Source organism: Pieris brassicae, chromosome 6 (genome assembly GCF_905147105.1).
Source record: "Pieris brassicae chromosome 6, ilPieBrab1.1, whole genome shotgun sequence".
Classification (NCBI taxonomy): Eukaryota; Metazoa; Arthropoda; class Insecta; order Lepidoptera; family Pieridae; genus Pieris; species Pieris brassicae.
Window position 1 is genome coordinate 4,239,872 of NC_059670.1, and position 27,724 is coordinate 4,267,595.

Consider the following 27,724-nt stretch of genomic DNA (forward strand, 5'->3'; position numbering starts at 1 on the left):
TTCGATATTGGACGATCGTAATATTTTAACGACGCAACCTGCTTCTTCTTTGTTTTACTGCCCCCATTTTATTTATCGAAACATTTGACGTAAAAGATGGCCCTTAAAATACGTTTTTTCGTTCCGCAATATCAGTACGATAAGTCATTTTAGAACTTTTACGGGAATAGACATAAATCTTTGAAGGATAAATTTAAATCTTGCTAATTAGATATTACTGTCATTATTTGGTTACAAAGCGATATTCATTATTGAGAAATTTTGCGATTTAGTCGTAGGAAACTCCGTAGATAAAGGGGTATTTTATAACGAGTGTTTTAAGTTCGACTGCCAGTTGGTACACGGCCAAAAATTTTATTTCTCGCTCATAGATTCATTCATACGTATCCCTATTCTTATGCTTTGTAAATACAATTTGTCTATCACTCTTTGAAATATGAGATAATATTTTAATAAATTAAATTTTTTTTAATAACGACGTAATACATTCCAACTCGGGACGCCAACAAAACATTTATCTTAGATATGTTTTATATTTCAAAAGATAAAAATTGTAAAAAACACCTAAGCCGATATAATCCCTTGACCACAGATTTTGTTTATTGATTTCTATACTAGGTGATCCGACGGAGATTGGGTATTAGTTAGTCCTGTTAGTTCGATCCGATCAAAACAAAAGTTTATTTAGATTTAAGTTTGTGCTGCCAGCAACGCCCGTGCCTAATTAGAGGCGTATATCCAGGAAGTAATTGCTAGCTATAACAATTGAAAGACACTTTATTTATATATTGCAAATCGTATTCATGTATAATTCGTGTTAATATTTCCTACCTAAACCAGTATGTACTTAATACGTGCAAATAATTGCTCTGTAAGCGTTTTTGTCAATGCAACTCAATTAAATATGAAAACATTATTAATGTTGCTCGAAAAGTCACGTAGGTCAGGTGTGTTTTGTAAAAATGATTGAAAATGGAGAGCCGTGTGTTTCTTGTGTGTATTGTTTTTAGTTTTACATTTCCAAGTAAGTATTTTTATTATACTGCTAAAATTCAAAATTTACATAGGGGAATTTCTAACGAGAAGAAATCCTTAACTAACATAATTAGACCGAATTCAAACATCGTCTGCTTAAATATTTACGTAATAGAATAAGGTTATCGTTGGGTATTATTTAAAATTCATTCTCATATATTCAGAAGTTTAAGTGAAAAAAACAAATGACGCATTTTTTTACTTTATTGAAAAATTTAGATTCTTAATTTTGTTTTGTTTTTTCCAACGAAATATTTAATAACTGTTTTGGGCGCCTTGTCTTCTCAAGTCTTTTTAGATACATTTTCCGATTTCAATAATTTCATACAGTATGTATGTATGTGTGTAGTATTCATATTTTTTAAAATTATATTTTCATTTCTGACCCTCTATGTTTCAGGTACAATATCGAAAACATTTTCACTCAACGACGCCATAGCAGCAGAAGAGAAGTATAAATCACCAATTAAATTAAGTTCATCAGGTAATTCCCAAAATTCATATTATATAGGTTTATACGTACACGTTTAATCCACGATCACGGTTGTGTTGTAAGATGTTATCTTAATAGAATATATTAATTTGATCATAATTTGCACATTAAATAAGCTAAATTTCATAATTCTTTTTGTGATTTCCGCATAACTGTAAAACGAATGACGGAAATATAATATTCTGTATAATAGGTTAGAATAGAAGAGTCCTGACGTTGTAACGCGGTAACATCTACATAAAACCCGTAAAATAGGCTTCGCTGGTAAACATTTTTACTTTGATTTCAGGTTCATTTCTGAGTAGCGATAGGCTACAGGCGTTTGAAGCTCACAGGCAAAATATTAGAGGTGCGTACACATGTTTAGAATAAAGTAAAATTTTAAGGATTTTATTTAAGTCAAAAATTTCAAATTTCAGATATAGGAAAATCCCTATCAACAACTTTATTTTCACCATTAAAGTATAGAAACCCATTTAGAAAACCGTTTCAAATTAAATCGCCTCTGAAGCCTAAAGCTTTCAAGAGACCTCGTAAAGGCTTGAAAATAGAAAGTCCTACCCAACAAGCGAAACGACACTTACAACATGAAGATATCAATGAAGATTACATACCAATATTTAAAAGTCTTAGCATCATTCTTGACAATATTCTTGAACCAGACTCACACGAAGGTATTGTCCCAAGAAACAAATATAAGAGAACTAATGGAAACAGACTTGAGACAAATGACGTCGTGTGTAATTGTGCCCTTAGATCAACAACTGAGGCGAACCTGCCCGATCCGTATCAAGAGGCAGCTGCTGCCGCCACTTTTATCTCCACTGAGGTCGAGACTGAGTCACCATCGCCTGCGATTACCACCGCGAAGACCAATCCTTTTGCCCATCATAACATCGGCAATATCAGACGGAATCAGAACGTACCCGCATTACCTCCAAGAAATACCTCTGGCATTGGGAGAAACGATAGTGGAGTCCATGAGGGGCGCAGCACCCCGAATATCCGAAACGATGAAAGATCTATCGCCGGGAATAATAGATATTATGAACACGATACCGGAGTCAGAAACATTTCATCCGATACAGAAAATAGCGAAGAAGATACCAACAATGATACACGATACAGTCCAAGCAGCGTTGAACCCCGAGGCGGATTCCGAGGTGGAGACGGAACTTTCTCAAGAGATGCAGATGGAAAAACATACACAATCGATGAGCAGATTGACGCGCCCGTCAATTTTAAAGGAAACGTACCTAGATACGAAGAAAAAATTGAACTCGCAAATAGAACAATCCAAACAGAAAGCCCAATACCTCTATCAAAACTTACTACAAGACTACAAAGAATTGAGCCCCACAAACCAGAAGCTATACAACCAAAAGGCGAAAAAGATTATGCAGCAATCGAACGCTTTATCTCCAGCGCTAAGCAAATCTTTAACCGCAATAGCCAAAATTCCTCAATCAATAAAAGAAGCAGTAAACCAAATGAAACAATAGTCAAGAAAGACAGCCCACATAACAAAGGTATCATGATATTTGATGGCTATAGTGTTGCCAGAGATGTTAATGGCGAAAACAAAATGTCAGAAAAAGCAATAGAAATTCGTACATAGGATTAGACATAATGATTGTTTTAACTGCATTATATTAAAATATATTTAAAATGAAATAAATCAATAGTGAAATCATCGACGGCCTTTCTTTCCTTTGCTTTTATTTACTGCTTGCAGTGCAGGCTGGGGTTGCTGTTCAGCTGGTCTGTAAAATTAAAAGTATTTTGAGATTAAGAATTATAAAAGGGTCAAAGGTTTCATAACCTTAACTAACAGATGTTCAACGCTTTAGCAACAAGATTAATCTGAGTATGCAGGTTTTTAGAAAGTGCAGGTAGAAAGTGTCTTAACAAGTACTATGTTGTGGAATGAGGCTGTCGAGATGGTAAGGATGGAATTTTTAATCATATAAAATTAGGATTGACTTCATTTTCCAATGTTGACTACAGTTTATATACTGCCTAATTGACACACTTTCTATGCAAATTTTACATTAAATACAACTAAAAAATAATCTCACAACTTTTGAACCTAATTCAAATAATTAGTATACATTTATACCTTTTTACTTTTCCATTTTTAAATTAAATTATTATTTTATTTTATTATTTTTAATATATATGTTTTTGTGTATACCAATTGTTGAGGTACCATTAAGTCTTAAAAAATTAGTTGGAGTACTATTTTGAATGAAATATATCTAGATAAATGTATGGTAATATTAAAATGGGTAAAACTAAAACAGTTTTATCTAGTTTTTAAGTATAGGATTTGTGTCTCCAACCTAAAAAGTAAATACTTTAAGGCTCCAATCCAAAGGAAATATGGTAACCAGTTTAAAACTGTATACCAATGGTCTAAAGTTCCCGTCATGTCTTAAAAAACTACTCTGAGGACTAAGACTTTGAATGAAATGTAATAATGTAAATGTACATTAATATTAATATGTGAGCATAAAAATATACCTGTTTTGTCTAGTTTTAAGTTTAGGAATTGTGTCCACTAGATATTTCATGACATCTTCCCTAGTAGAAAATTCTGGTTTGATAGGTGTACCATCATCATTTTTAATTTCCACTCTCAGTCTTCCTCTATATAATATTTCCTGCAAATGACATACAAATGACGAAGTCTTTTTTAACAAACAGTACTCTTTCTATGTAATTGTGTTTAAGATTATTAACAGAGGCAGAACAGTACTTCAGTAAAAAATTTAAATGCATTTGGATTTTACATGTTATGAATTGAATTAAGAATTCATTCATGCATAATTATTGAATATCTGGCAATAACAATAAAAGCAATTTTGTTTATACTGGTATACAACCTACAATAGTAACAGCTAGGAAAGGAAAGAAACCTTACTTTGCTACGTTCGCGTGGGTATAATTTGTTTTCAACACCAATGTGTAATCCTGAAGGTAAAAGCACATCTCTCATCTCTTGGTAAGTAGGATTTTCAACACAAATTGACTTCGGTAAACGACGTCCTTCGGCTAGAGTTTTTTTACAGTTTATATATGCAGGATATATACATATCCATCTAGAAAGATTTAATAAATGAATTACAGGATAACATTCCAAAACAGTGAAATATGTCAAAATCTAAATATGTTTCTTAACTTACCTTTCCACGTCAGTATGCTTTTTATCGGGACTCCACGACGTAACCATAGATGCCATTTTAAATTGTCGGTTTTAATTTGATTCTCGATAGAATAATATTTCTTATAATATTCAAAAGAATATTAATAAAAATATAGGACTGTACAACATGGACATACGTCAGCGCAGATTTTACCTTTACTTGTTTGATGACAATTGACATAAAATTTTAAAATAATAGTCACTTAAAAACAAAAAAAAATGTGATTTACTATTTTATTTTCTTATCTATTGTAAGCTATGATTGCTTTTTAACTGACTTTTAAAAAAATGCTTTAATTTGCGAAAATGATATAATATATGTTATGTAAAAACGCATTGATTGAGAAAAATATTAGTGTTGGAACAATGGATTGTTACTAGGCTATAGACTATACTATGTAGTATGCAATATGACAATTGACAAATGACAACTGTTTTAAAAATCAACATGAGAATTACTAACCTAAAATAACGTGGGAACTGATTACTGATTATTATGAATTAAATATTCATATATTTTCAACGTAAAACTTGCGAGCTTTCAGTGGTTTCAAATCTATAGTTAAAAAATTGCATTTTTCGTTTGTAGTTATTTTTTTAAGATGGATTGTCTCTTAGTTGCAGATAATATCATTGCTGCTGCAAAAGGTAGTTTTATTGATTGTTTAATTAATCAGAATCATAAAATAATCGCAATTGAAGATTCCCCTGACGCCACTAATTCAGTATGTGATTTGGCTATTTCCAATAATAATGAATATTTTGCTACATTAACTTCGGACAAGAATCTTACGATCTATAGACTTCCTTCCTTTGATCGTGTTAATTTATTTATATTGCCAAGAAGCGCAAGTAAAATCAGATTTGGAGCCGAAAACTCTCACATATTTGTAGCAGACAAAACTGGAGATGTGTTATTTTATGATATATTAAAAAATGACAGTGGTGTTAAGCTTTTGGGACATTTAAGTTTTCTCTTGAATGTTTTACAAAGTCATGATGGAAATTATCTGATATCAGCTGATAGAGATGAAAAAATAAGGGTTTCATGCTATCCTAATACATATAATATAGAAACATACTGTCTAGGACATAAGGAATATGTAAATCACATTGAATTTCTTCCCCACAATAATAAATATCTATTAAGTGCATCTGGTGATGGAACTATAAAGTGTTGGGATTATGTTATTGGGCATTGCACTTGTACAATTAACACAAAAAATTATTTAAGTGATCCAAAACTTCAGGAACAATTCAAAAAAATTATGGACGAAGATGGTATTGAAGTAGAAAGTCTTCCTATAGTCCATTTTACAACCTCAAAACTTAATGAAAATACTAGTTTAGTTGCAATTTCCATTTATTCATGTAATAATTTGCTTATATATACTATACAGACTGGTGAAAAATTCCATTATAAACTTACAGGAACATTAAAATTAAAAGGTTTCTTTAATTGTATAGATCTTTTTAATACAGCACTGTATGTGTTTAATAGCAGCAATAATATATTAACTAAATATGACATCACTAATTCTGATAATATTACTATTAATGAATCACAAACAATAGAAATGTTTAGTAATACCAACATTGATTTAAAAATTGACTTGGAACAAAATATTAAGATTTTGTTTAAGCGGAAGTTTGACAATGTTCAAGAGTATCAAGAGCGAAAAAAGAATAGATTAGTTAAAAAAACATGACAATTTGACCTCTTGCTTATATGTACTGTACGATATATACGATTTTTTTTAGGCTTATAAATGTTGTTATACAAATGTTAATAAGTTAAACTAAGAAAATGACTATGTGTTAAAGGATAAATAAAACAATTGTTTAACATGCGTTGTTTATTATTTGTCAATCAAATTAAAAATATGATGTGCACAAGTTTACAAAAATAAGTGAAACCTAAGTAATGTTTCAACAATTAGCTATCAAGAGCTAAGCCAAGATTTCATCCATATACACTAACAAAGACAAAATAAGATATCACATTTAACTAAACAATAAACAAATTTTCACTTTAGATTCTCACCTTATTGCTTTTGATAGAAACAGTTTATATAATATATAGATCTTGCAATTTCCACATGGAATTAATTGAACATAATGTTTTTATATAGATTTACAATTGTTACTCCTAAATGCAATAAATACAATTTTATATCCTACTTTGTTTTACCTTGACTTAAGCACATTAGCAAAGGTGCGAAGATGATAGCTCACATTATCTATTTCATTCAAGATATTCTCTTTAAGATCCATTAGATCCGGTAGGTTATTACAATCAGGCACATTTAGTAGCGTTGTAAATATCTTATCCCATAAACTAACTTTCATGTACCTGAAATTTTTTTATACATAATATATCCATTTTATCAAAAATATACATGTTGTATGATCTAAATTCTAAAGTACTAAATTCAATCGAATCTGTCCCATTGACTAGTAACTAAATAAAATAGTTGTTTGTCAAAGTGTTAAATTTCAAAACTCAATTTGAAATGTCTAACTTATTATATTTTTATGCACTAACCTTGGTAATTTTTTATCAATATTCCACTGCCCAAGACGATTAGCCACCTTCATGTAGCTACCCATTAATATAACATGTATAGTGCCAGCTAGACAGTACAAATCTGTTTGATATGTCCATGGTTTTCCTTCTCTCATTTCAGTACAAGTGAAGCCTTCTGTTGCGATGACCTGTAAAATATGTGTTAAATTATCTGGCAAATAAGACAGAGGCAGAATTACATTTGGCAACCAGTACGTAGTGCTAATACATGTCATATCTTTAAGACTTCAGAGCACATATTTTGGCTAGAGATCTGAAAATTAACTGACCTCTCTAAATGTTGTCTCCTCTGGGAAAAGAGACATATCTATTGCACATCCAAAATCTATCAACTGCAGTGATGGAGTTCGCCATTCTTGAGTTGGTCTGCAAATGAAATATACATGTTGTGTAAAACTGTCTACCTAAACTATCTGTTTATTGAATTGGACATAAATTTTTGAATTTATGAATTTCAAACAAAACTTATTTGTTTTATATCTTTTTTTTATTAATTTATTTTACAAAATAAAATCATAAACATTGAATTATGGACAATGTTACATTAGAAAACCACTGTGCGTTGTTTAAATGTAACCATAGAATTATTGTTTCGGACCGCAACAAATGCATATAAAATTAGTTTTTCAATTTCAGGTTTCGAGTTCTAGACCTTGTTGGCCTGTATATAGCACATACAACTATATCTTAGTTTTAACCAATTTTACATAATTTTAAGTTCAAAAGTGATATGTTTCATATCCACAAATTTAACCGTTTTTTTTAAATATAACACAGCATCCCGTATCTGAGCTATTTAGAACAGAATTATAAAACTTTAATTTGAACAAATACTTACATTTTCATTAACAAAAAGTTGTCTGGCTTAATATCAGCATGTATAATCTGCGCCTTGTGAAGATAATGTACTATAGATAACATTTCAGCCGTAAATAATATAACTATAAGCTCATTAATACATTTTGAGGTAGCTACGCGAACTTTATTGGCCACATCTAGTAAGGATCCATATTTAGAATATTCAGATACGAACAAACTCGCATTATCTCCAAGAAATGCTGTGCTTATATCCATGTAACCTGGAAGCTGGAAATACATAGAATTTTAATATATTTTTTTTATAAAATACATTTTGTGTTGTTTATCTGTTCACTAATCATTTGATACAGAAGAATCAGCATCAAAATCCAAGTTGAAAAAATAAATTTCTGGCAGAAGTTTTGTACAAAATACTAGACATTGTAAATTTAAATTTTACATACCATGAATGGATTTTTTATCCTAGCCTTTATTTCTTGGCAAATATAGAACTCCCAGGGCCGACTTGGTTTCTGATATTTCACGGCAACCGATTTGTTACTGTTGATATCTAGGCATAGGAATACTGCGCCATAATTCCCTTTTCCTAACTGTTTTTCTATGGAAAACTTGCTTCCACCAACAGTAACTAAAGTCGCTAACTGAAGTTTAGGTATAGATCTTACTTCATTATAACCTTCGGCATGGGTTTTGTTTGGGAACTTGACATATTCGAGCAAAGATGACAATATTTTCTTATTAAATGGATCGATTACTTTAGGAAATTCAATGTCAGCCGGTCGAGTTATGTCAGACGTAGACACCATAGATATGGAATGATTAGATTTATAAGCAGTGCAGTCCATACTATTTTCGCTATCAACATCCATGCCATAATCAGATTGCCGTGACCCAACGTATCGGCCGTCTTTGTTAACAGAATCTCTGCTGTCTTCCGAATGTATGTCTACACGATGCTCGAAGTCCAGCTGACGTTTGGAGACATCTTTACTTTTGTCAACCATATGTGAAATTTTCGCAGATTGTATAGGTGTAGCGGATTGCGCAGTCATCCCGTCTTTACTGTCGGAGTCGGATAGACCAGAGGAAGGCGGGATCTGAGCTTGTTCTGGACTCGACACATAGAGGTTTTTATGCATTTTTTGCGAAATACTTGGACTATTAGTAAATTTAGGAGTATTAGCATTATCTTTGGGTTCATTTCTATTAGTAATGAAGTTGAGAAATTGATTAGAGAACCCAGGGTCAGGGGATTTTTGTTCGATCTTAGCGCTTTGTTGTTCCTGCTTGACGTTCCTCGATGTTGTTGGACACTTGTTTGGAGGTTGACTTTTATTTTTGCCACTTTCGTCAGCAGTTGGTAAACTGTTGTCATGTCTCATTTGCACATCATAAGGACCCTGAGAATGGTTATGTGCGGAGGTATTTCTATAGTTATGTTGTGATTGCTGAGGGCTTTGGTATATTTGAAAAGATTGGTTAGGCATGCCGAAACTTTGATTTTCCGTACGTTTAGGAGGCTGTCGATATGGACTTTGGACAGTACTATAATTGGGACTATTCGTCTGATTGGTATTAGAATACATATTGGCCGTACTATATTGAGCGTGCATGTAGTTCTGGCTATACGCTTGACTCTGAGGAAGTTGACTAGGTCTTTGATAATACTGAGGGTTTTGATACTGAGGTTGCTGAGTTGGGTTTTGATAGACGGCTTGTTGAGTTGGATAACTCTGTCTTTCGGGTTGATTTGGATAAAAGTCCTGGCGGCCAGGATAAGGGTTTTGAGGACTCATCATAGCGTGACCAGGGCTTCTATAGCCCTGGTTGGAATATGTGGGGCTTTGAAATCCGGGAGGAACAGACTGTGCTGCATTCACATCGTGAGGACTTTGCATACCCGGATGCTGAGGACTGTGATATACGGGACTTCCATAGCCTTGAATCTGTGGCTGATTGATAACTTGGCTATTATAAGCTTGTTGGTGTTGATAGCTGTAGTTTTGTGGGTATTGCATAGATGTTTGTGAATTATATCCATTGTATTGGGTTTGTGCTTGTTTTTGATACTGTTGTTCTTGTGTATGGTAAGGCACTGCAGTTTGCTTTTCTTGGGGTTTTTGGGGAGCATTTCTGAATTGTCCGTTGGGCAATCTGGCTTGTGAAGCTAAAGATACACGTTTGCTGTTATGCTGCATAGGGTCATTATTATAAATTGAGTCATAGTTGTTTGTGTAACCGGTAATGTTTCCTCTTGTAGATTGCCCAGATGAGCTTGATCCAGATTTGCTGAAAATTGCGATGAAGAACATAAACGATCAAAGCTTAAATTTAAAACAGTATATAGCACTTCAATCTCTAAGTCATGGCTTCAAATTATGCAAATTTAATATATTTAAAGGTAGGTAATGAAGAATTTTACGCTTGGTATGCGACGATTTTAGGTCTAATACCTAAAAGCTAAAAAATCTGTGTTCTTCACAGTAGGTACACACATTTGAACGCACGACACGAGTTGAGAGTAGCACACCTGAGCCACTAGAGTCCAATACAAGTCCCAAATTTGTACGCCTACATTTCAATACTTTGCCGTATTAAATTACGCAATAATTCCTAAATACATCACCAAGTTACCCCTAGAATTGAATAAAAACAATAGGCCACTTTCTTCTAATCTTCTCTTACCTGTTGTATTCCCGCGTAGCTTCCATAATCACTGATAAACCAACTCCTTGGTTATCACCTGTCAAATGCTGATCCGGTTTCAGCTCCTCCCTTTTCACGTGATCTTGGTCCATAGCACTTTCGTCAATATTAAACTTTGTCATGGAAAATTTGCTTGAATCTATGCAACTGATAGGTTTTTTGAACTGTGACATATTGGGTGTACTCGCGACGTTCACATTGAAATTGAACACTTGGGTGCAGGACGGTTCCTCATAGTATGCGGTTTTGTTAGCCTATAATAATAATAAAAAAAAGTCGAGACTTGGAGTAACCTCAGTACGAGTTCGGTATGGAAACAACGTTTTGCACTTTGACACACGGCAGTTCGCTCTTCACCTAGACTGAATCCTACGCTTAAAATGGTATTGATGTTTATTCATACAAAAAATATTTATAAATATCGTTTAATAGGAGAATGGGAAATACATTTCTGATCTCAAATATTTTTTCAGAAATTCTGATCTCTATAGGCGAGAGACTTTATTGCCTTCCAACACCAGACCATAATAGTGATAAGTTGAGGGTAGTTCATAAAAAATTGGCAGTGAATACCGTGCATGAAAATGTGTTAATAATACGTCGTAATCGTTAAATAAACATAAATATCCATAGTTTTGAAATTTGCGTTAGGATAAGTTTAGTTTAATAATTAATTTAGATTATATAACAAGACTTATTTGAGTTGTGTGCCGTATGAAACAGCCTCAAGAAAGGTGTCCTATACATCATAGAACAAATTATATATGATGGCAATGAGTAATTATAAGTATTAGTAGGACCACCCTAAAACCCTCCGGAGGCCATATTTATTTAAAACTTATTTCTGTTTTCTTTTATCAGGATTAGTTGTTTTACTATTATTTGTAAACATAGTTTGTTTTATTTTAGTTATAACCCATAAATAAGTTCCACTGGAGATTGGCCATCGAGTCTTTGTGCATTGAGATCCTATTGATCCGAGAAGCTATTGAGATGTTTGAGATATTAAACAGTTTAAATTTCCTGATTTGCACATAAAAACAAAAGTAGTCAAACATACTTCGTTCCTCTATCTTTAATTGGGTATAATACTGTCTTTTCTACAGGTTTAAACATACGTCACATCTGCGTGAACCTAACTTAAATTTTGACTTATTTTCATTTTATGTTAATTAATCTTACCTGAGGCACACTGGGTGTCGGAGATGCAAATTTTTTTTCATTTTCCTTGTCATTTGGCAAATCTGGAGAATCATTTAAATCGTAATTCTTTTTAATATTCAACTCCATAGTTATGGTTCGGTCTTCGTGAATATCGAATTTTGGAACCTCAAATTGTTGTACCACTGGCTGGACCATTGATGGTTCTAAAACTTTAAAACAAATATTAAAGTCAATGTAATATGTAGTAACCAAAAAAATAGACAATTACTCAAAATATCAAATCTATTGTAAAGTTTCATTACTGTTCGTCAGTTTTTAAGATAAACAAAATTCTATAAAATATGAATGTTTTGAGTTTTTTTCAATACACAAATTTCTCGATATATTACCACTAAAGTAGCGATAAAAATTCATACATACCGTTATTATCATTGAAGATGTTCCTCAATTCCCATCTCGCTTCTTTAGTGTTCACCGTCACCGAATCCCCGAAATTTGCCATTAGACTCCTATTGAACTCCTCCATCAAATTGTTTTTGGGGTAATTTGTACCATTGTATCCCGCCTCATCCATTTGATTATCCTTATCGTATTTTTCATCCTTTTTACTTTCATGATTACTTAGTTCCTTTGAATCGAGGTTGACTAGTACTTTAGGCTCTCCCGGTGAATGTATGGAGTTGATTTTAACATTCTGCAGAGAAGGTATCTGCAGGGGCATAAGCTGAGACATATGGTCGTGTTCACTGTCCAAAGCGCAATTCGCTAATGTCTCCAAGGCACTACATTGCATAAACGTCTCATTTGTAGGTTCGTTTTGTCTTTCTTCAACTTCTTGAACAGGTCGAAGTTTTTTCTCTAAATCGTATTTTCTCGATCTAATTTCTTCTAAACTAAATTCCTTATCATCTACATACACCTGTAATGTATAACTTTGCAAATAAATAACAAGACAATACATTTGTCGAATTTAGGATTATTAAGTTACATGTCTTGGATATACATATGAGTTATGACATTATATAACTTTTTATTATATTTGGAAAACCTTTTGTAACCCATCCATCTTATGTATCAGTTTCATGGGCGAAAATTTTATAATTAGTATGTTTATGAATGAGAACAAATGTTATTCTTACCTCAACTTTGTTATAACATGGTATTTTAGTTGGGTCGGGAGGATCAGGTACGCATAGAGGCACGTTGAATACTAAGTCGTCCACGCAGTAAGGCAGATAATTAGCAGGCAACCGCAACTCGTCATTTGAGTCTTCATAGGCTGAAAAATATTCTGAACTGTACAACTTTGTAGAACACATGTAGTACCCTTGGGTATATTGATTTCGATTCCGGGTATTCCATTCCAGCATGGTATGGCATGAATTACAATTTATTAAATGAGAACGTATAACTATTTATTTAATTTGACGAGAAAAATATGAGTTAGAAAATGTAATTGGTGGTCAGGCACGGCATTAAGCCCTTATTTCGCAACATTTGTAATAATATATTCTTATACCACAGATTAAAATATTGATCGTACACAGATTCCTTAACCTGAAAATCTTTTTCTCCATAGGAATCAATTAACCTTAAGTAAACCAAGTGTGAATTCAAAGACCCGTCCGTCTGAATTAGTTAATTAGAATCTGACAGGACGAACGAAATGTTTAATACAAATAATAATTTCATAAAAAAACTTATCACACTAAACTTACGTGTAAACGGCAGAGGCTGATGCGGCACAATATTGGAGTGTACCATTTTAGTCTTAGGGTTCGTCCACATTCCAACTTCCTTTTCATTTTCCACGTTATTTGCTTGAAGCAGAGAGGCGAGTCCTGGATCTTCACTTACAGGCACCGCTTCACGTGATGTCGATGGCGCGTCCTAATGTTTTTATTAAATTACAGAGTTAATCTACTGTCGTACTGTAAGTGATGAACAATGCGGCATTTACCGACCCAAGTGTTCCGCGCGAACCACGAGAATATAAGATAAATTTTATTTTCAATATGGTGTCAGGCTGAAATACTATTACTTGTCTTACGAAATATCTGATGATAAATAATAAGCTATAGATAATTTGGTTATGTTGACTCAAATATATAATTTCCAAAAATGTATATGTAAAATAGTATCTTATGGAGGTAAGTCTGAACCAAAACCAATAAAGAATTATATGAATCACCACTAAAGTCATATTTCTTCGTGCTTACGTAACGAACTGAGAAATTACAAGTTAAGGTAAATAATACATTTGGTTTACTTTATTGATGCTGTACTTAGTTTAGAAGCATTTGGTACAATAATATGACTATCATGGCATATTTAAAGCAGTTTACTAAGCATCAACTTGTAAACATCATATTTCTATGATGGAGTTTCAATGAATAAACCTATGTATCTAATTAATTACAGAGACAATGAGATAGCGAATTTCGAAAAGCATGATTTTGCATTTCAGTTGATATAAAGTTATATTTTTGCTGCCCTCAATTCTAACTTGATGACAAACCCAAATATCTAATTTAATAAAATATTATGAAATAAATTATTTATGTAAATGATATATTTTATTTGTTCAAAGCAAAATTCAGTAAACCACAGTTTGTATAACCTTTATTAGTTCAAAACCCATGGATTTTTTATTTTTAATAGCAGTTGCTCTTTCATAATAAACAAGACTACAAACCTCATACACATTAACCATGACATTTTGTGTTTGATGCCTTGCGTCATGGCCTTGTTGTCTTAAAGTTCCTGGTACTATGCTTTTAATATTGTCACCCACTCGCTGTATTGGTGCTGCTGCTATATTACGCCTTTTAAAAGACTTTAAAGATGTGAGAGCCATCCTTGTCTCTGCAAGTGCAGAAGCTGCCTTCCTTTTAGTTGGTGAATCATCATGCAACATTCTTTGGGCATAAAATAACTGGAAGTTCCTAAAAAAATTAAAAGGTTACAAAAAGTAAGAAAACAGGTAAAGAATACACATTTTAATATTTTTGTCGCTTTTGATATTTATGTGGCGATAGCTGTCTAACAATTATTACTAAGTTTAAATTACTATTTAAAGAGTGTAAACTTAAAAGAAGTTGTCTTGCTACATGATAGTTTAAATTTGAAAGTATAAAACATTTTGGAAAGGTCAATATTATATTTGTAATGTGAATAGGTTGTCCATAGTGGTGTAAAATTGTTTTATTAAAGACTATAATGCCCTACCATTTATCTTTTTTAACACATCTTTGTAGGAAGTACATTTTTTTGCATAACAATGCAACTTTAAATAATTTTGTTACCCTTTTAAATTACAATTAGAATAAGTTACTTTTATACTCCGGGATGTTTCTTCTAACAATTGTACTTACATATGAGCCTGCTCGAGTTCATCTAAAGGCTGAGCTTTAGCATGCAGTCCTAGCATATACACTTGATTTGCTTTTTTAAAATCTCCAGACTCTTCACAATAGCAAGCCCATGCTCTATAAAACTCAGAACATTCAACACCAAGGCCCATGTTGTAAAGTCTCTGATATATTTCCATTGGATTTGACAAGGAGTCAATCTAAAAATTTGAAGGAAGTTATGATATATCAAAATTAAATAAATTTCAGAACTGAAATAACATGATTATAACTTACATATTTTATCCACAACTTAACTAGTCTTCTATCTTGGAAATATGCTTCTTCTCTCTCAAATAACTGTAAGCAATCTTTAATTAACTTATCCATGTGACCTTCATGGCCATGTTTTGGATAAGATTGTTCAACCCATTGGATGTAATTGAACCAAGGATCTAAAGGATCTGGGCCTTGATATTGCCTAATTGCTGCTTCATGTTCTCTGCAAAAAAATGATAATTTAAATTGTATCAAACAACACAACTATTTGACAATTCATAATATTATACTATTTAGAAACAATGCTCTTCTATTTATTGAAAATTTAAAGAAATCATTATCAATCAATTTAAATTAAGATAAATAAAATATACAAATATTTACGCCTTTATTAGAAAGATAAACGCCTAATTTCACTTACTCTTTTTGTTGCTGCAGCTGCTTCTGAGCGTCAACATCTGATTGAGCTTGTAATGCAGCACCTAATTGCAAGGCGTTCCTTCCACCTCTCAAAGGTTGAATATTCTCTTTACTTACATCGATGTCCATCCTCACTGTAAAACGGAACCCAATAATCACGATAATTTGGGATAAACACAAATCTGGATAGTCTTAACTACTGTAATGATCACATCACTGGTGCAAAACAAATTAAAAATTAATAATAATCCTTGCCTTATTTATGAACGCTTCACTTTTTTAACATAATTAAATACAATTAAAGAAGGTTATGCAAATACTATACACCGAGGATTAAACTTAATTTCCCTGAAAAATAAAGCCTGTAAAAGCTAATGCACGAATGCGACTATCAAAACTGACAAGCTGAGATACGCTAGAATATTGACTATGGTTAAATTCAAAATAAAATCCGTTGGGTGTTATCAAATATTATCTATGTTCCATATTATATAACTGCCTACTGGTTGATGAAAACATTAATAATTATGTAGATATTATTATTATTTACTGTCTTTAATTTTCGGAAGGATTTACATGAGATAATTCTCCAACTATCCTATACCACGTTATAGGTTAAATATATTAAAAAATTGCCTATAGCTGAATGTTTTAATTTAACTAAAAAAGTTTTAGAATTTTATCGAAGGCATAAAAATTTTAAACGTTAATTATTAACATGAGAGTTACTGAGACAGCTACACTACACTACACATTAAGTATCAATACGTTATAAATAAATATAATAAAATTAATTCTATATGTTATGTTTTCTAAGAAAAACGTTTGAACGTTTTTGGCCTGCCCCGTAATCTCTTGTTCAATTTATTTGGTATTGGAGTATTTACCGCAGTTGATATGTTACTAAGATCTAACAGTTGCTTTTAACATGATTAACTGTCCTACCGTATAATAGTTCAAGTTAACTTAAATATTTCTTTTTGTATATTTTTGCCTATCCATTAAACATTAATCATGCAACAATGCATATTATAAGTGAGTTACGACTGTTTCAAATTATTTATTCATTGCAATAACATCAACAATAATTACAGAAAATAATGACAACAAATCATTTCTGCTTATGTTTTTGTTTCGAAGTCTATGGTATTTTCACCATTCACTCACTCACAGTTTACATAATCTTAAATTATTAAATATGAGTTTCAGGCATATTTTTTCTAATATTATAATTTTTATTGCAAACACTGATCAAGTTGCGTGAATAATTATTTTCATTATAATACGGCCAAATAACGTCGGCACTTAATTGACTCTAAGAAATGCATAAGAACGACACACTTTATTTGATGGCACTTAAAACGCTTAAAAGCATCAGCAGTTGTTAAATGACTTTACGAATTACGACTCAAGCCAAGACAGGAGTGTGATTTAGACATATCTCCTTCATCCATAAGTCAAACAGCTAGCTTAGTTCTATATTTATTCGTATTCTGATGTTTTTATCGGAATTCGGAAATAAACTAAGGTTATGCCATAAAAAGGAGTTCTTTTAAGTTTTATGTTGCAATTTATAAATATTTGTTATTATCTGCGTTACTAAAGGCTATACGCCTATATATTGATACATATTGTTATTCTAAATATTGTAGTTAATAAAAAGGAAACTTCAAAATTAAGAAATAAATGTTAATTTAAGTCATTACTATATTATTTTTGCCATATTTTTATAGCATTTAAAGCTACTTATAACTCATATGAAATGTCTTTTAAATCACAATTGGATAAGAAAAAAGCTCAAGATGAAATGCGAAAGTTAATGATCGAGCGGAAAAATAAAGATAAAAAGCCTTTAAAAATTCAAAATCCATTGGCTAAATACAATAGTGCTGGACAGTTACTGTGTATACTTTGTTCATCAATAGTTAGATCAGAACATGTATGGCAAGTCCATCTAAATAGTAAACAACACAGGGAAAATATTGAAAAGGCCCAAAAACTAAAAGAACTGACTAAAAATTTTACTGATGGCAAAGTTAAGAAAAGATTATCTACGACTCTGTCCGATGCTCCACAAGAAAAGAAAATAAAGGGAATTTTAAAAAATTCCAGTGAATGTGTTTCTGCATCGGTGAAGCCAAAAAATGATGCTCCTGTTATTTACTCTCATCATGATGAACAAATTAATAGGAAGCCCTTAAGTTTGGCACCTGAGCAAAATATTGGTATGTATAAATTAATGTGGAAAATCTCTGATGTGTAAAAAATGATCCAAACAATTCAACTTAAGTGTATGTGTAATTAGTATAATATTAGATTTATTTTGACATTAACTAACAATAGTAATGGGGCTGATTCATATTAGGGCTCGGTAAATCATCTCATCATCAAATCATCATCCTTAATATTCTTAAAAAATGTTAGGTGTAAAAGTAGACTACATATCAATTTGTGTACCTGTTATAATTAGTTACCATCGAATACCCCATGGAAAATAATTTTACAGCTGATAGTAGTATAAAAGAAAAGAAAATTGAAGAAGAAGCAAAAATTGATCAACCAATACCAGAGGGATTTTTTGATGATCCTAAATTGGATGCAAAGGTATGAAATTTCTGGATTTATATAATAACTTGTATTTATTATCACACAAATTAATTCAAAATAATTTAAGGACTTATAATAACTTGTAATTTATATTTTAAGAATAAGACCACAATGCACTTACTATGTCAATAATAATTATTTTTCGTAGGTGAATACATGTTAGATGTATAAAGTCCAGGAGTACTATATATACTTAATGTAATATAATTATCTCTTTCTACTTCCTTTTTTGTCATTACTGATCAAACTTTCCAACTGATAGTCCCTAGTCAAATTCTATTGGAAGTGCTTCTATACATCAATACATCATGATTTTACGTTTATAGTAGTATAAGGTACATACTAGGGAAATATATACAGTTATATTTGGTAAATTTACTTATTAAGACAACATATATTCCTATTATATTTTAATTTCATAACTCCTTTATTTACAGTAATTACACTTATTTCATAGGTATATATTTACAAAGACTTATTTTCATATAATTCAGTAAAAGCATCATGTAAAAATGGAATCATATCACTTGCTAACATACTTCGTCCTTTTATTTTAAAAGCTTTTTCATTGCATCGCCTTACAAGGGTACATCCTGCAAAGCATGCAAGAGATGATGCCAGTAAATTCTTGTCTGTTCCTTCAACTGTTACATTTTTATTGTTTAAAATCCAGTGGAGGAATGTAGCAATAGAACCTGATAAGATATCACCTTGGCCTCCACACCTTCTGCCTGAACCACCATCATTATATTGCCATTGAACAGAAGCAGCAGGACTTAAAGTTTCATCTGTTTTTCCTTTCCTTAAAACAGTTACACAATTGCCTAGTTCATTGATACCATCAGCTAAATTTATTTTATCCGACAATCTTTCAAATTCAATCTTATTTGGTGTTAAAATAATAGGTGATGTAAAATTTTTAATTAAATTAAGATCTTGTGTTATAAGATATAAACCATCAGCATCAATCACTAAAGGAATCCTCATTTCTCTTATGATACTTATAAGTGCACTTATTGTTGACAATATTCCACTTTCTCTACCTAAACCAGGTCCAATAACAATTGCATGTAATCGTTCAAGCCAAGGAGTGATCTTCTCTATAGCGTTGGGCTGATCTAACAAAGGGTGAACTATTAGCTCAGGGCTATATGATTTAATTACTGTTCCCGCTTGTGATGCACAGAAGATGTGAACCAAGTCGGCACCAACCTGAAACAGTACATACATTAAATTTTGGATGTTCCAAATATCACCATACATATAATAAGCATTATGATACATCAAATTAATTAGAATTATAAAACAAACAGTACTTTACTTACTTTTAGGGCACTTATTCCTGAAAAATAAGGTGCACCAGTATATTCTAATGAGCCTCCAACAATACCTATCCTGCCTGCTTGACCTTTGTGCTTATTATTTTCCAGTGTAGGTATACAAGACTGTACTAGACTCAGTAACTTAGTTTGATTCATAGTTGAGACTGTTACTTTTTGAATGCAAAATTGTCTGATATTACTGTACAACAAAGTCTTAATATTTAAAATATACATGTACAGTATTATGTTTGAAAAAAATAATAATATTGTTTATTACAAATAAGCTGAACTAAAGAATTAATTTATGTACATACAAATAATAAACACATTACTAAATTATTGTGAAAAGTTAATCAATTTGTCAGTATCATTGCAATTTGACATTGACATTATTGCAAAAGTTGCCAGAATTTTCTCAATTATAGTATTTTTTTAATCAAATAAATATTATATTTGATGTAAACTTCTTGCTTAAAACTATCAGCCATAACTTGATGACATTGTCACTCTGTTTTGTTAGTGTCTATATCAATGTATCTAATGTAACCAAAACATATTTTAGTGTTAATTTTAGCTTATTAAAACCTTATATTCATGAAAGGTTTTCTCTTATTTCAATTTAATAAGCTAATAACGCAACATGGATAAATATCTTCGCCCTGAAAGATTTGATATCGACCCGTCAGATAGCTCTAGTACGAGAGCTTGGATACACTGGCGTAAGACTTTCGAAAGCTTCATTTCCGTGCAGAAACCGACCGCTTCAGAAACAGATGCACAGTCGGTTCCTCCGTCAGAATGGGACAGCATAAAGTTTCAGCTTTTGGTAAATCATATATCACCAAATATTTATACATATATAAGCGAAGCCACGAACTACGAAGAAGCGATCACAATACTGCAAAAACTTTATGTAAAACCGAAAAATCTAATATTTGCAAGGCACATGTTAGCAACAAGGAAACAACGACCAGAAGAAGGTATTGACACATATTTACAAGCTTTAAAACTGCTTTCTAAAGATTGTGACTTTGCGGCTGTTAATGCAGAAACAAATAAAAACGATAGCGTGCGTGATGCATTCATATCCGGTATATCATCGCATAAAATCAGACAAAGGCTTTTAGAAAACTTAACTCTAACACTTGATCAAGCTTACAACCAAGCACTCTCTCTAGAAACTGCAGAAATCAACTCTCAAAGCTTCAATACTGTATCTTTAAATGCTGTTGCTCCAAAAGCACCAACATTACAAACTGTGCACGACGAGCCCTGCTCTTCTGTTAATAATCCTCGACGACGAAAATGTTTCTTTTGTGGGGGACAAATACATCCTCGCAAGAACTGCCCTGCATTTGAAAAGACTTGTCAGCTCTGCAACAAGAAGGGGCACTTTGCCACTGTGTGCAGAAGCTCTTCCAAAGCTACAAACTCTGTGGTAGGTACTGAAGATCTTTCCGCTTGTATCACAGCAGCGTCACCTTCTTCACTACGTAAAGCTACTGTACCTGCTTATATTCGAGGAATAAGAGCAGAAGCACTTCTCGACACCGGCAGCTCCATCAGTTTTATAAATGACAGCTTTGCAAGACTATGCGGGTTAAAAAGAAAATCCTGCAATCAGACAATTTCTATGGCCTCTCTTAATCATACTTCACAAGTGGAAGGCCAAACTTTGCAAACCCTGAAAATCGGAAATCATAAATATGATAATGTGAATCTTCTTATCGTGAAAAATCTTTGTGCTGACATTATTATCGGCCATGACATCCTCGAAGAACATTCATCGCTAGAGTTCTCTTTTGGTGGGCCAAAACATCCACTTCAAGTATGTAACGTAACGGAAGCATCAGTACCAGCTGTACCACTTTTTGCGAATGTATCTCCCAACTGCAAACCTATTGCTATTAAGTCTCGAAGGCACAGCAAAGAGGATAGTGAATTTATTACAGAAGAGATCAGAAACCTTATAGCAGAGGGCGTGATAGAAGAAAGTAAATCACCGTGGAGGGCCCAAGTACTAATAACAAAAAGCGAAACTCATAGAAAACGCCTTGTGATTGATTACTCTCAGACAATTAATCGTTACACAGAACTCGACGCGTACCCTTTACCAAACATTGAGGACTTAGTTTCGAAAGTGGCAAAGAATAAATTTTTCAGCCTTATAGACCTGAAAAGCGCGTACCATCAAGTGCCTATACTACCCAAAGAAAGGAAATTTACAGCTTTTGAAGCGCTGGGAAATTTGTACCAGTTCAGGCGTATTCCTTTTGGAGTAACAAATGGTGTTTCGAGCTTCCAACGAACAATCGATTGGATAATAAGAAAAGAGAAGCTTCAAAAAACATATGCGTATATTGATGATATAACTATTTGTGGCCAGGCTCTTGAAGAACACGATCGTAACTTAGAAAATTTTATGAATGCCGCAAAGAAATACGGTTTAACACTGAGTATACAAAAATGTAAATTTTCTCAGGAGTCAATTAATATACTAGGCTATAATATTCAAAACTATATAATTAAACCTGACAGTGGCGTTTTACTCAAGAACATTAAATTCAAGCGAACAAAACCATTCTGCCATTGAAAAAGAAGCATACGCCATTGTGGAATCATTAAAGAAATGGAGACATTTCCTTATCGGTAGACACTTTAAGTTAGTAACTGACCAACGCTCGGTTTCTTTTATGTTTAATATGAAACATTCAAGTAAAATAAAGAATGAAAAGATTCAAAGATGGCGACTGGAACTTGCTGCTTTCAAATACGATATTATATACAGACCGGGGAAAGAGAACTATGCTGCTGATGCGCTATCCCGAGTTTGTGCGACTGTAGAAACACGTACTGCAAAACTTTTCTCGCTGCACGAGGCTCTTTGTCATCCAGGGGTAACGAGAATGTTTCACTGGGTTCGCTCTAAAAACCTTCCCTACTCCATTGAAGAAGTCAGAACAATGACAAAATCTTGTCGAACCTGCTCTGAAGTAAAACCTAGATTCTTTCGAAATACCTTTAATGACCAGAGGAAACTTGTTAAAGCGACGGCTGCTTTTGAACGCCTTAGCATAGATTTTAAAGGACCAGTTCCAACAAACAATAATAACAAATTCATACTTACCGTGATTGACGAATTTTCACGTTTCCCGTTTGCTTTCCCATGCTCAGATGTAAGCTCGAAAACAGTGATTAAACACCTTAACAACTTGTTTATGATATTCGGCATGCCTTCTTACGTTCATTCAGATCGCGGAACAGCATTTCTTTCCGTCGAAGTACAAGAATTTTTACATGTTCGAGGTATTGCCACTAGTAGAACTACAGCTTATAATCCTCAAGGTAACGGTCAAGTAGAAAAATTGAATTCTACTCTTTGGAAAACGATTCTTTTGGCGCTGAAGACGAAAAATCTTTCGGTAGAAAATTGGGAGCAAGTATTGCCACAAGCCTTACATTCAATTCGATCATTACTTTGTACAGCCATAAATTGCACTCCACATGAAAGAATGTTTAGACACCCACGAAGATCTACTAACGGCACTTCTGTTCCATCGTGGCTTACAAATTCTGGACAAGTCTTGATGAAGAAATTTAATCGTACAAATAAATATCAACCATTAGTAGAAGAGGTTGAATTGATACACAGCAATCCTGACTTTTCATACATTCGGTTCCCAGATGGCCGAGAAACAACGGTGTCGAATCGACATCTAGCACCATTGGGTTCAGAAGGGGTAGATCTGCGAATAAATAATGAACATACTCCTGATTATGATAACGTCGCAGAACCACTTCCAGAAACAGAAGATCAAAACTTGGAAATTCCTCCATCTAATGAAACGGGACCTGTGGTATTTGAAAATAGCAGAGAGCTAGCGACCGAGTTACCGTCATCACCACAGCCGGAGCCAACAGTTCGTAGATCTGACCGCGTTCGTAAAACACCGGAATTTTTAAAAGATTATGTTTTAAATTAGTGCGGGTGAATGATGTAAACTTCTTGCTTAAAACTATCAGCCATAACTTGATGACATTGTCACTCTGTTTTGTTAGTGTCTATATCAATGTATCTAATGTAACCAAAACATATTTTAGTGTTAATTTTAGCTTATTAAAACCTTATATTCATGAAAGGTTTTCTCTTATTTCAATATTGCTATTCACTTTTAATATAAGTAAATTAAGGTTTATTTTAAAATATTTTTGGTTGATTTTGTCTATATTAACAGGCTCGAAACATTGAGTATAAAGATCCAGTAGAAGAAGAATGGGATAAGTTTCAAAAAGAAATTAAAGAAGAAGCTACAACATCTGCTGAGATAATTGCTGGTGAACAGGAAGAAGCTACTGCTGAAAGACAAATAGATGAAATTGATGAGCAAATTAGAAATTGGTCTAGGTGGGTATTACAGTGTTGAAACAGTTGACCTTTTATATATCTATTAATGAAGTTAGATTAAATTGCATATAAAATGTAAGTATATGAAACTTACACCTAGGTTTAATTCTATATTATTTTTTTATGTTGGCTCCTATTTAGTGGCATTACCGTTCTATCTAGAAACTTATTTTAAATCCTATCCTGAAACAGTAAGAGAAATTTAGGCACCACCTATTACTTTTGCATTAATATGTTATACATTATTGATATAATATAACATATAGTTAAATTTCGTTTCTGAGTCACCCTACATTCTACAAAATTAAGTATAATTTTACCCATTATAACATTCTCTTTTTCAAATTGATATCAATATCCTGGTAGATGTTTGTAACTTTAGATGGTAAAGTTTGACTACTTGATAGAAATTTGAGTATTCTCATTCTCATTTTTTTTATAGAGTGTTGGATCTTGAATTGAAAAAAGAAGAAACTAAAAAGAAGATAACAGATGTTGATGCAACAAGTGACAATGGTGAAAGTGACTCAGATACTGATGTTGACTTAAATGAATTTTTAGATTGGCGGGCAAAAAGATCTTATAGTTAATAAAAATTCTGTAAATAAATTGAAGTTACCTTTATGTTTTATTTTTTTATTAGTCTTATAACTTTAAAAAGTAAAAAACACCTCATAGACAGTGAGAACGATCCTAAAAAAATTATAAATAACATAAAAGGAATTAATTGAATCCAAAATAGGAAAATTTTATGTTAGTTACATCATGTAAAGACAAAATGGCAAAACACAAGAATATATATAAAATTTGTTAATTATATTATCATTTCCTTCGTTTTTTTGCTGCTGTTTCTTTAGACGGTACTTTTCGCTTTGCTGTCTTGGGTTTAGTTTCACTGTATTTTGCAGCCAAATTATCAAGAAATGAATCCATTTGCTTAACCCGTGACTCTTGTCTTTGTTTAATCATTAACTCCAAACTATTTTCACCTAAAAGTTATGAAATGTTAAAGAAGCATATTAAAATAATTTTGTTATTTATTCAAAGTTATTACTGATAAAACATTTTAAATAATATTTTCTCTTATACAATACCTGAATTAAGTACCAGCTCCTTCTTATATTCTTCAGCCTCCTGTGCCTCACAATTTTCTTTAGCATGTCTACGCTTACGTTTTTTTGCTGGCTCATGTGTAAATATTTTATATGATGGAATTTCTCCTTGATCAATCATATCCTACATGAAAGTATAAATAAATATGCATTATGATAAAAATTATGTAACTGCAAATTACATAATTTCTTATCGTTATTATACATACAGTTAAAATACCTCGTAGTCGGGGTTCTTGCTCAGATCTTGCAAATTGGACGTGATCCACAATATAATCCAAATCCCCTTTACCAGCTAGATATGCATTTTTTAAATCTTTTCTTTCTTCTGCAGATCCTAAAATAATTAATTAGGTTTAAATGATATGATAACATGTGTTTGTCCATATATAAAACGACTTTTGTAAGACATATATAACCTTCCATTAAAGAACTAAAAAAGTAATACAAACCAATATATTCTTTTTCATAAGCAACTATATCTTCCTCAGTTATTTTTTTGAATAGCCCTCTCCAGTATACTGACCAATCTCTGTCCTCTACCACATTGTCATTATCATCATCTACACTCTTGGTAGTGTCATATAATTCTCGTTTCTCTTTATCACTGAGGATTGCATGAACTGCCCCCAAAACTTTAAATTTTTCTGTTGCTTCTAACTTTTCATCTTCTTTCACTCTATCAGGGTGAACTTTAAGGGATAATTTGTGATAGGCTTTCTTAACTGTAAAAAATTAGATTTTGTTATAAAGTAAACCAAATAAAAATAAACATAGCTATCAGCAATGTCTTAGCTAATAACAACGCATTTCTTAACAACTATACCATACCTTCATTTTCAGAAGCTTTTTCTGATATCTGCAGAACCTCATATAAATTGGATGTATTATAATATTTTTCACACAATTGTAATAGACCCATTATAGTATTACAATAAATATATCTGTTTCGTTATTTAAAAATTAATAATTCTATCTAAAATACATGAGCTTTAGATTTTTAAATTATATTATGGAAAAAGCCGGTATAGAGTACGACCGTGTATAGGACTTGCAGTGTTGCCAGTAGTGAGTAGTCGATAGTCAAAGCTCTAACGTAACACAAGATAGCCCAAAAAATAAATTAAACGTAAAATCAGAAAAAACGCGGGAAACTTTGTTCATGGTAAACGTATTTTTCAATGTGGTGAAAATTTTATTTAATTGTTCTAGTTAAAATACCGATTATAAGCTGGTAGTTTAATTTTTTGTATTATATGTAATCTTTATATTCTATTTGTGTATAGTGGCATCGTGTAGTCGGTAAGTTATTGTAAATTCTGTAAATATTATATGAACGAGCCATGGCCTGAATCTCCCTGTGGGATCAAATGCTTGTTATTATGCTTGTTATTGTCGCAAACGAACTTGTTATTTGCGCCTTTTTAATTAAGAACGTTACGGCCAATCCAACGGTTATTTGAATTTCCCGGGGAAATTCAAATAACCGTTGGATTGGCCGTACTGAATATATTCCTACTGATGGTTCTACTTATTTAATACATTTTCAACGTATACACATTTCACCTCACGACGGACGTACATTAACATTTGGCAATTTTTTAAAGCAGAACAAATATGATAATATTATTCCCGGAAGTGTAAAGCGTATAGGAAGAAACAGGTGCGTGGACTTTCCGATTACAAAGACGCCAATAGTTTTCTTAACTGCAATCTTTTGGAAACGAAAAAGTTAAAAGTCCTCATTCCCACTATCAGCGTAACAAGAATTAGGGGCTAGTTCATGGGGTCCCTGTAGTTTGGAATGTAGAGGAAGTTCAATAAAATGTATTCGTACCTATAGGCTGCGGCAAAATACTTAAAATAAGACGTTTGAATCGCAAGGTGAAAATGAATCACAATCAAAATGAATCGGTTTCTTGGAAACCCTCTGAATCAGTTGTAATAACATTTGATGGACAAGTTTTACCAAAAAGGATTTTGTGCATGCTCTTCCAGTAGAGATATATTTATCCTACGATACAATGCTATAAATGCTGCCGTTATGGTCATACCAAAGCTCAACGCTCTACGCCGTAAATGTAAAATTAGAAGCATTTAATGTATATTTCTTTTTTTGACGTTCATAAGTGTACATTGTGTTACCTATATGAATAAATGATTTCTGACTTTGAGAATTTTCCCAAGCATTAATTTTAATTTAATGCCAGCATTGACTGT

General features: G+C 32.4%; 7 protein-coding genes across 8 annotated transcripts; 3 read left to right on the forward strand and 4 right to left on the reverse strand.

Moving 5' to 3' along the window:
- The first annotated feature begins 701 nt into the window (after positions 1-701).
- LOC123711245 lies at positions 702-3,222 on the forward strand. Its single transcript, XM_045663736.1, has 4 exons — positions 702-1,024; positions 1,436-1,519; positions 1,818-1,877; positions 1,948-3,222. Exons 1-4 carry the CDS (start codon positions 973-975, stop codon positions 3,144-3,146), a joined length of 1,395 nt encoding a protein of 464 aa, XP_045519692.1. The 5' UTR covers positions 702-972; the 3' UTR covers positions 3,147-3,222.
- LOC123711246 (signal recognition particle 19 kDa protein) lies at positions 3,172-4,885 on the reverse strand. The gene is made up of 4 exons (XM_045663737.1): positions 4,714-4,885; positions 4,452-4,629; positions 4,052-4,191; positions 3,172-3,291 (listed from the first exon to the last, which is right to left on the reverse strand). The coding sequence occupies exons 1-4, from the start codon at positions 4,767-4,769 to the stop codon at positions 3,219-3,221; spliced, it is 447 nt and encodes a 148-aa protein (XP_045519693.1). The 5' UTR covers positions 4,770-4,885; the 3' UTR covers positions 3,172-3,218.
- Positions 4,886-5,197: 312 nt separating this feature from the next.
- LOC123710722 (tRNA (guanine-N(7)-)-methyltransferase non-catalytic subunit wuho) lies at positions 5,198-6,573 on the forward strand. The gene has a single exon (XM_045662852.1). The coding sequence runs from the start codon at positions 5,336-5,338 to the stop codon at positions 6,440-6,442; it is 1,107 nt and encodes a 368-aa protein (XP_045518808.1). The 5' UTR covers positions 5,198-5,335; the 3' UTR covers positions 6,443-6,573.
- On the reverse strand, positions 6,551-16,441 carry LOC123710721 (mitotic checkpoint serine/threonine-protein kinase BUB1 beta-like). 2 transcript variants are annotated; one of them, XM_045662851.1, is made up of 15 exons: positions 16,314-16,441; positions 16,060-16,192; positions 15,657-15,861; positions 15,384-15,580; positions 14,705-14,954; positions 13,728-13,899; positions 13,149-13,288; positions 12,430-12,928; positions 12,028-12,212; positions 10,825-11,099; positions 8,583-10,428; positions 8,159-8,406; positions 7,590-7,686; positions 7,279-7,448; positions 6,551-7,086 (listed from the first exon to the last, which is right to left on the reverse strand). In XM_045662851.1, the coding sequence occupies exons 2-15, from the start codon at positions 16,185-16,187 to the stop codon at positions 6,921-6,923; spliced, it is 4,578 nt and encodes a 1,525-aa protein (XP_045518807.1). In that variant the 5' UTR covers positions 16,188-16,192; positions 16,314-16,441; the 3' UTR covers positions 6,551-6,920. The 2 variants fall into 2 exon arrangements, with proteins under 2 accessions (XP_045518807.1, XP_045518806.1); XM_045662850.1 differs by having other exon boundaries at positions 12,028-12,218.
- An 853-nt stretch (positions 16,442-17,294) lies between these two features.
- On the forward strand, positions 17,295-25,016 carry LOC123710755 (zinc finger protein 830). Its single transcript, XM_045662909.1, has 4 exons — positions 17,295-18,283; positions 18,565-18,662; positions 24,223-24,392; positions 24,835-25,016. The coding sequence occupies exons 1-4, from the start codon at positions 17,821-17,823 to the stop codon at positions 24,980-24,982; spliced, it is 879 nt and encodes a 292-aa protein (XP_045518865.1). The 5' UTR covers positions 17,295-17,820; the 3' UTR covers positions 24,983-25,016.
- LOC123710753 (ATP-dependent (S)-NAD(P)H-hydrate dehydratase) lies at positions 19,063-20,338 on the reverse strand. The gene is made up of 2 exons (XM_045662908.1): positions 19,991-20,338; positions 19,063-19,877 (listed from the first exon to the last, which is right to left on the reverse strand). Exons 1-2 carry the CDS (start codon positions 20,219-20,221, stop codon positions 19,131-19,133), a joined length of 978 nt encoding a protein of 325 aa, XP_045518864.1. The 5' UTR covers positions 20,222-20,338; the 3' UTR covers positions 19,063-19,130.
- Positions 25,017-25,020: 4 nt separating the features above from the next.
- LOC123710756 (dnaJ homolog subfamily C member 9) lies at positions 25,021-26,563 on the reverse strand. Its single transcript, XM_045662910.1, has 5 exons — positions 26,336-26,563; positions 25,957-26,229; positions 25,714-25,841; positions 25,487-25,628; positions 25,021-25,381 (listed from the first exon to the last, which is right to left on the reverse strand). Exons 1-5 carry the CDS (start codon positions 26,424-26,426, stop codon positions 25,215-25,217), a joined length of 801 nt encoding a protein of 266 aa, XP_045518866.1. The 5' UTR covers positions 26,427-26,563; the 3' UTR covers positions 25,021-25,214.
- Positions 26,564-27,724: the final 1,161 nt, after the last annotated feature.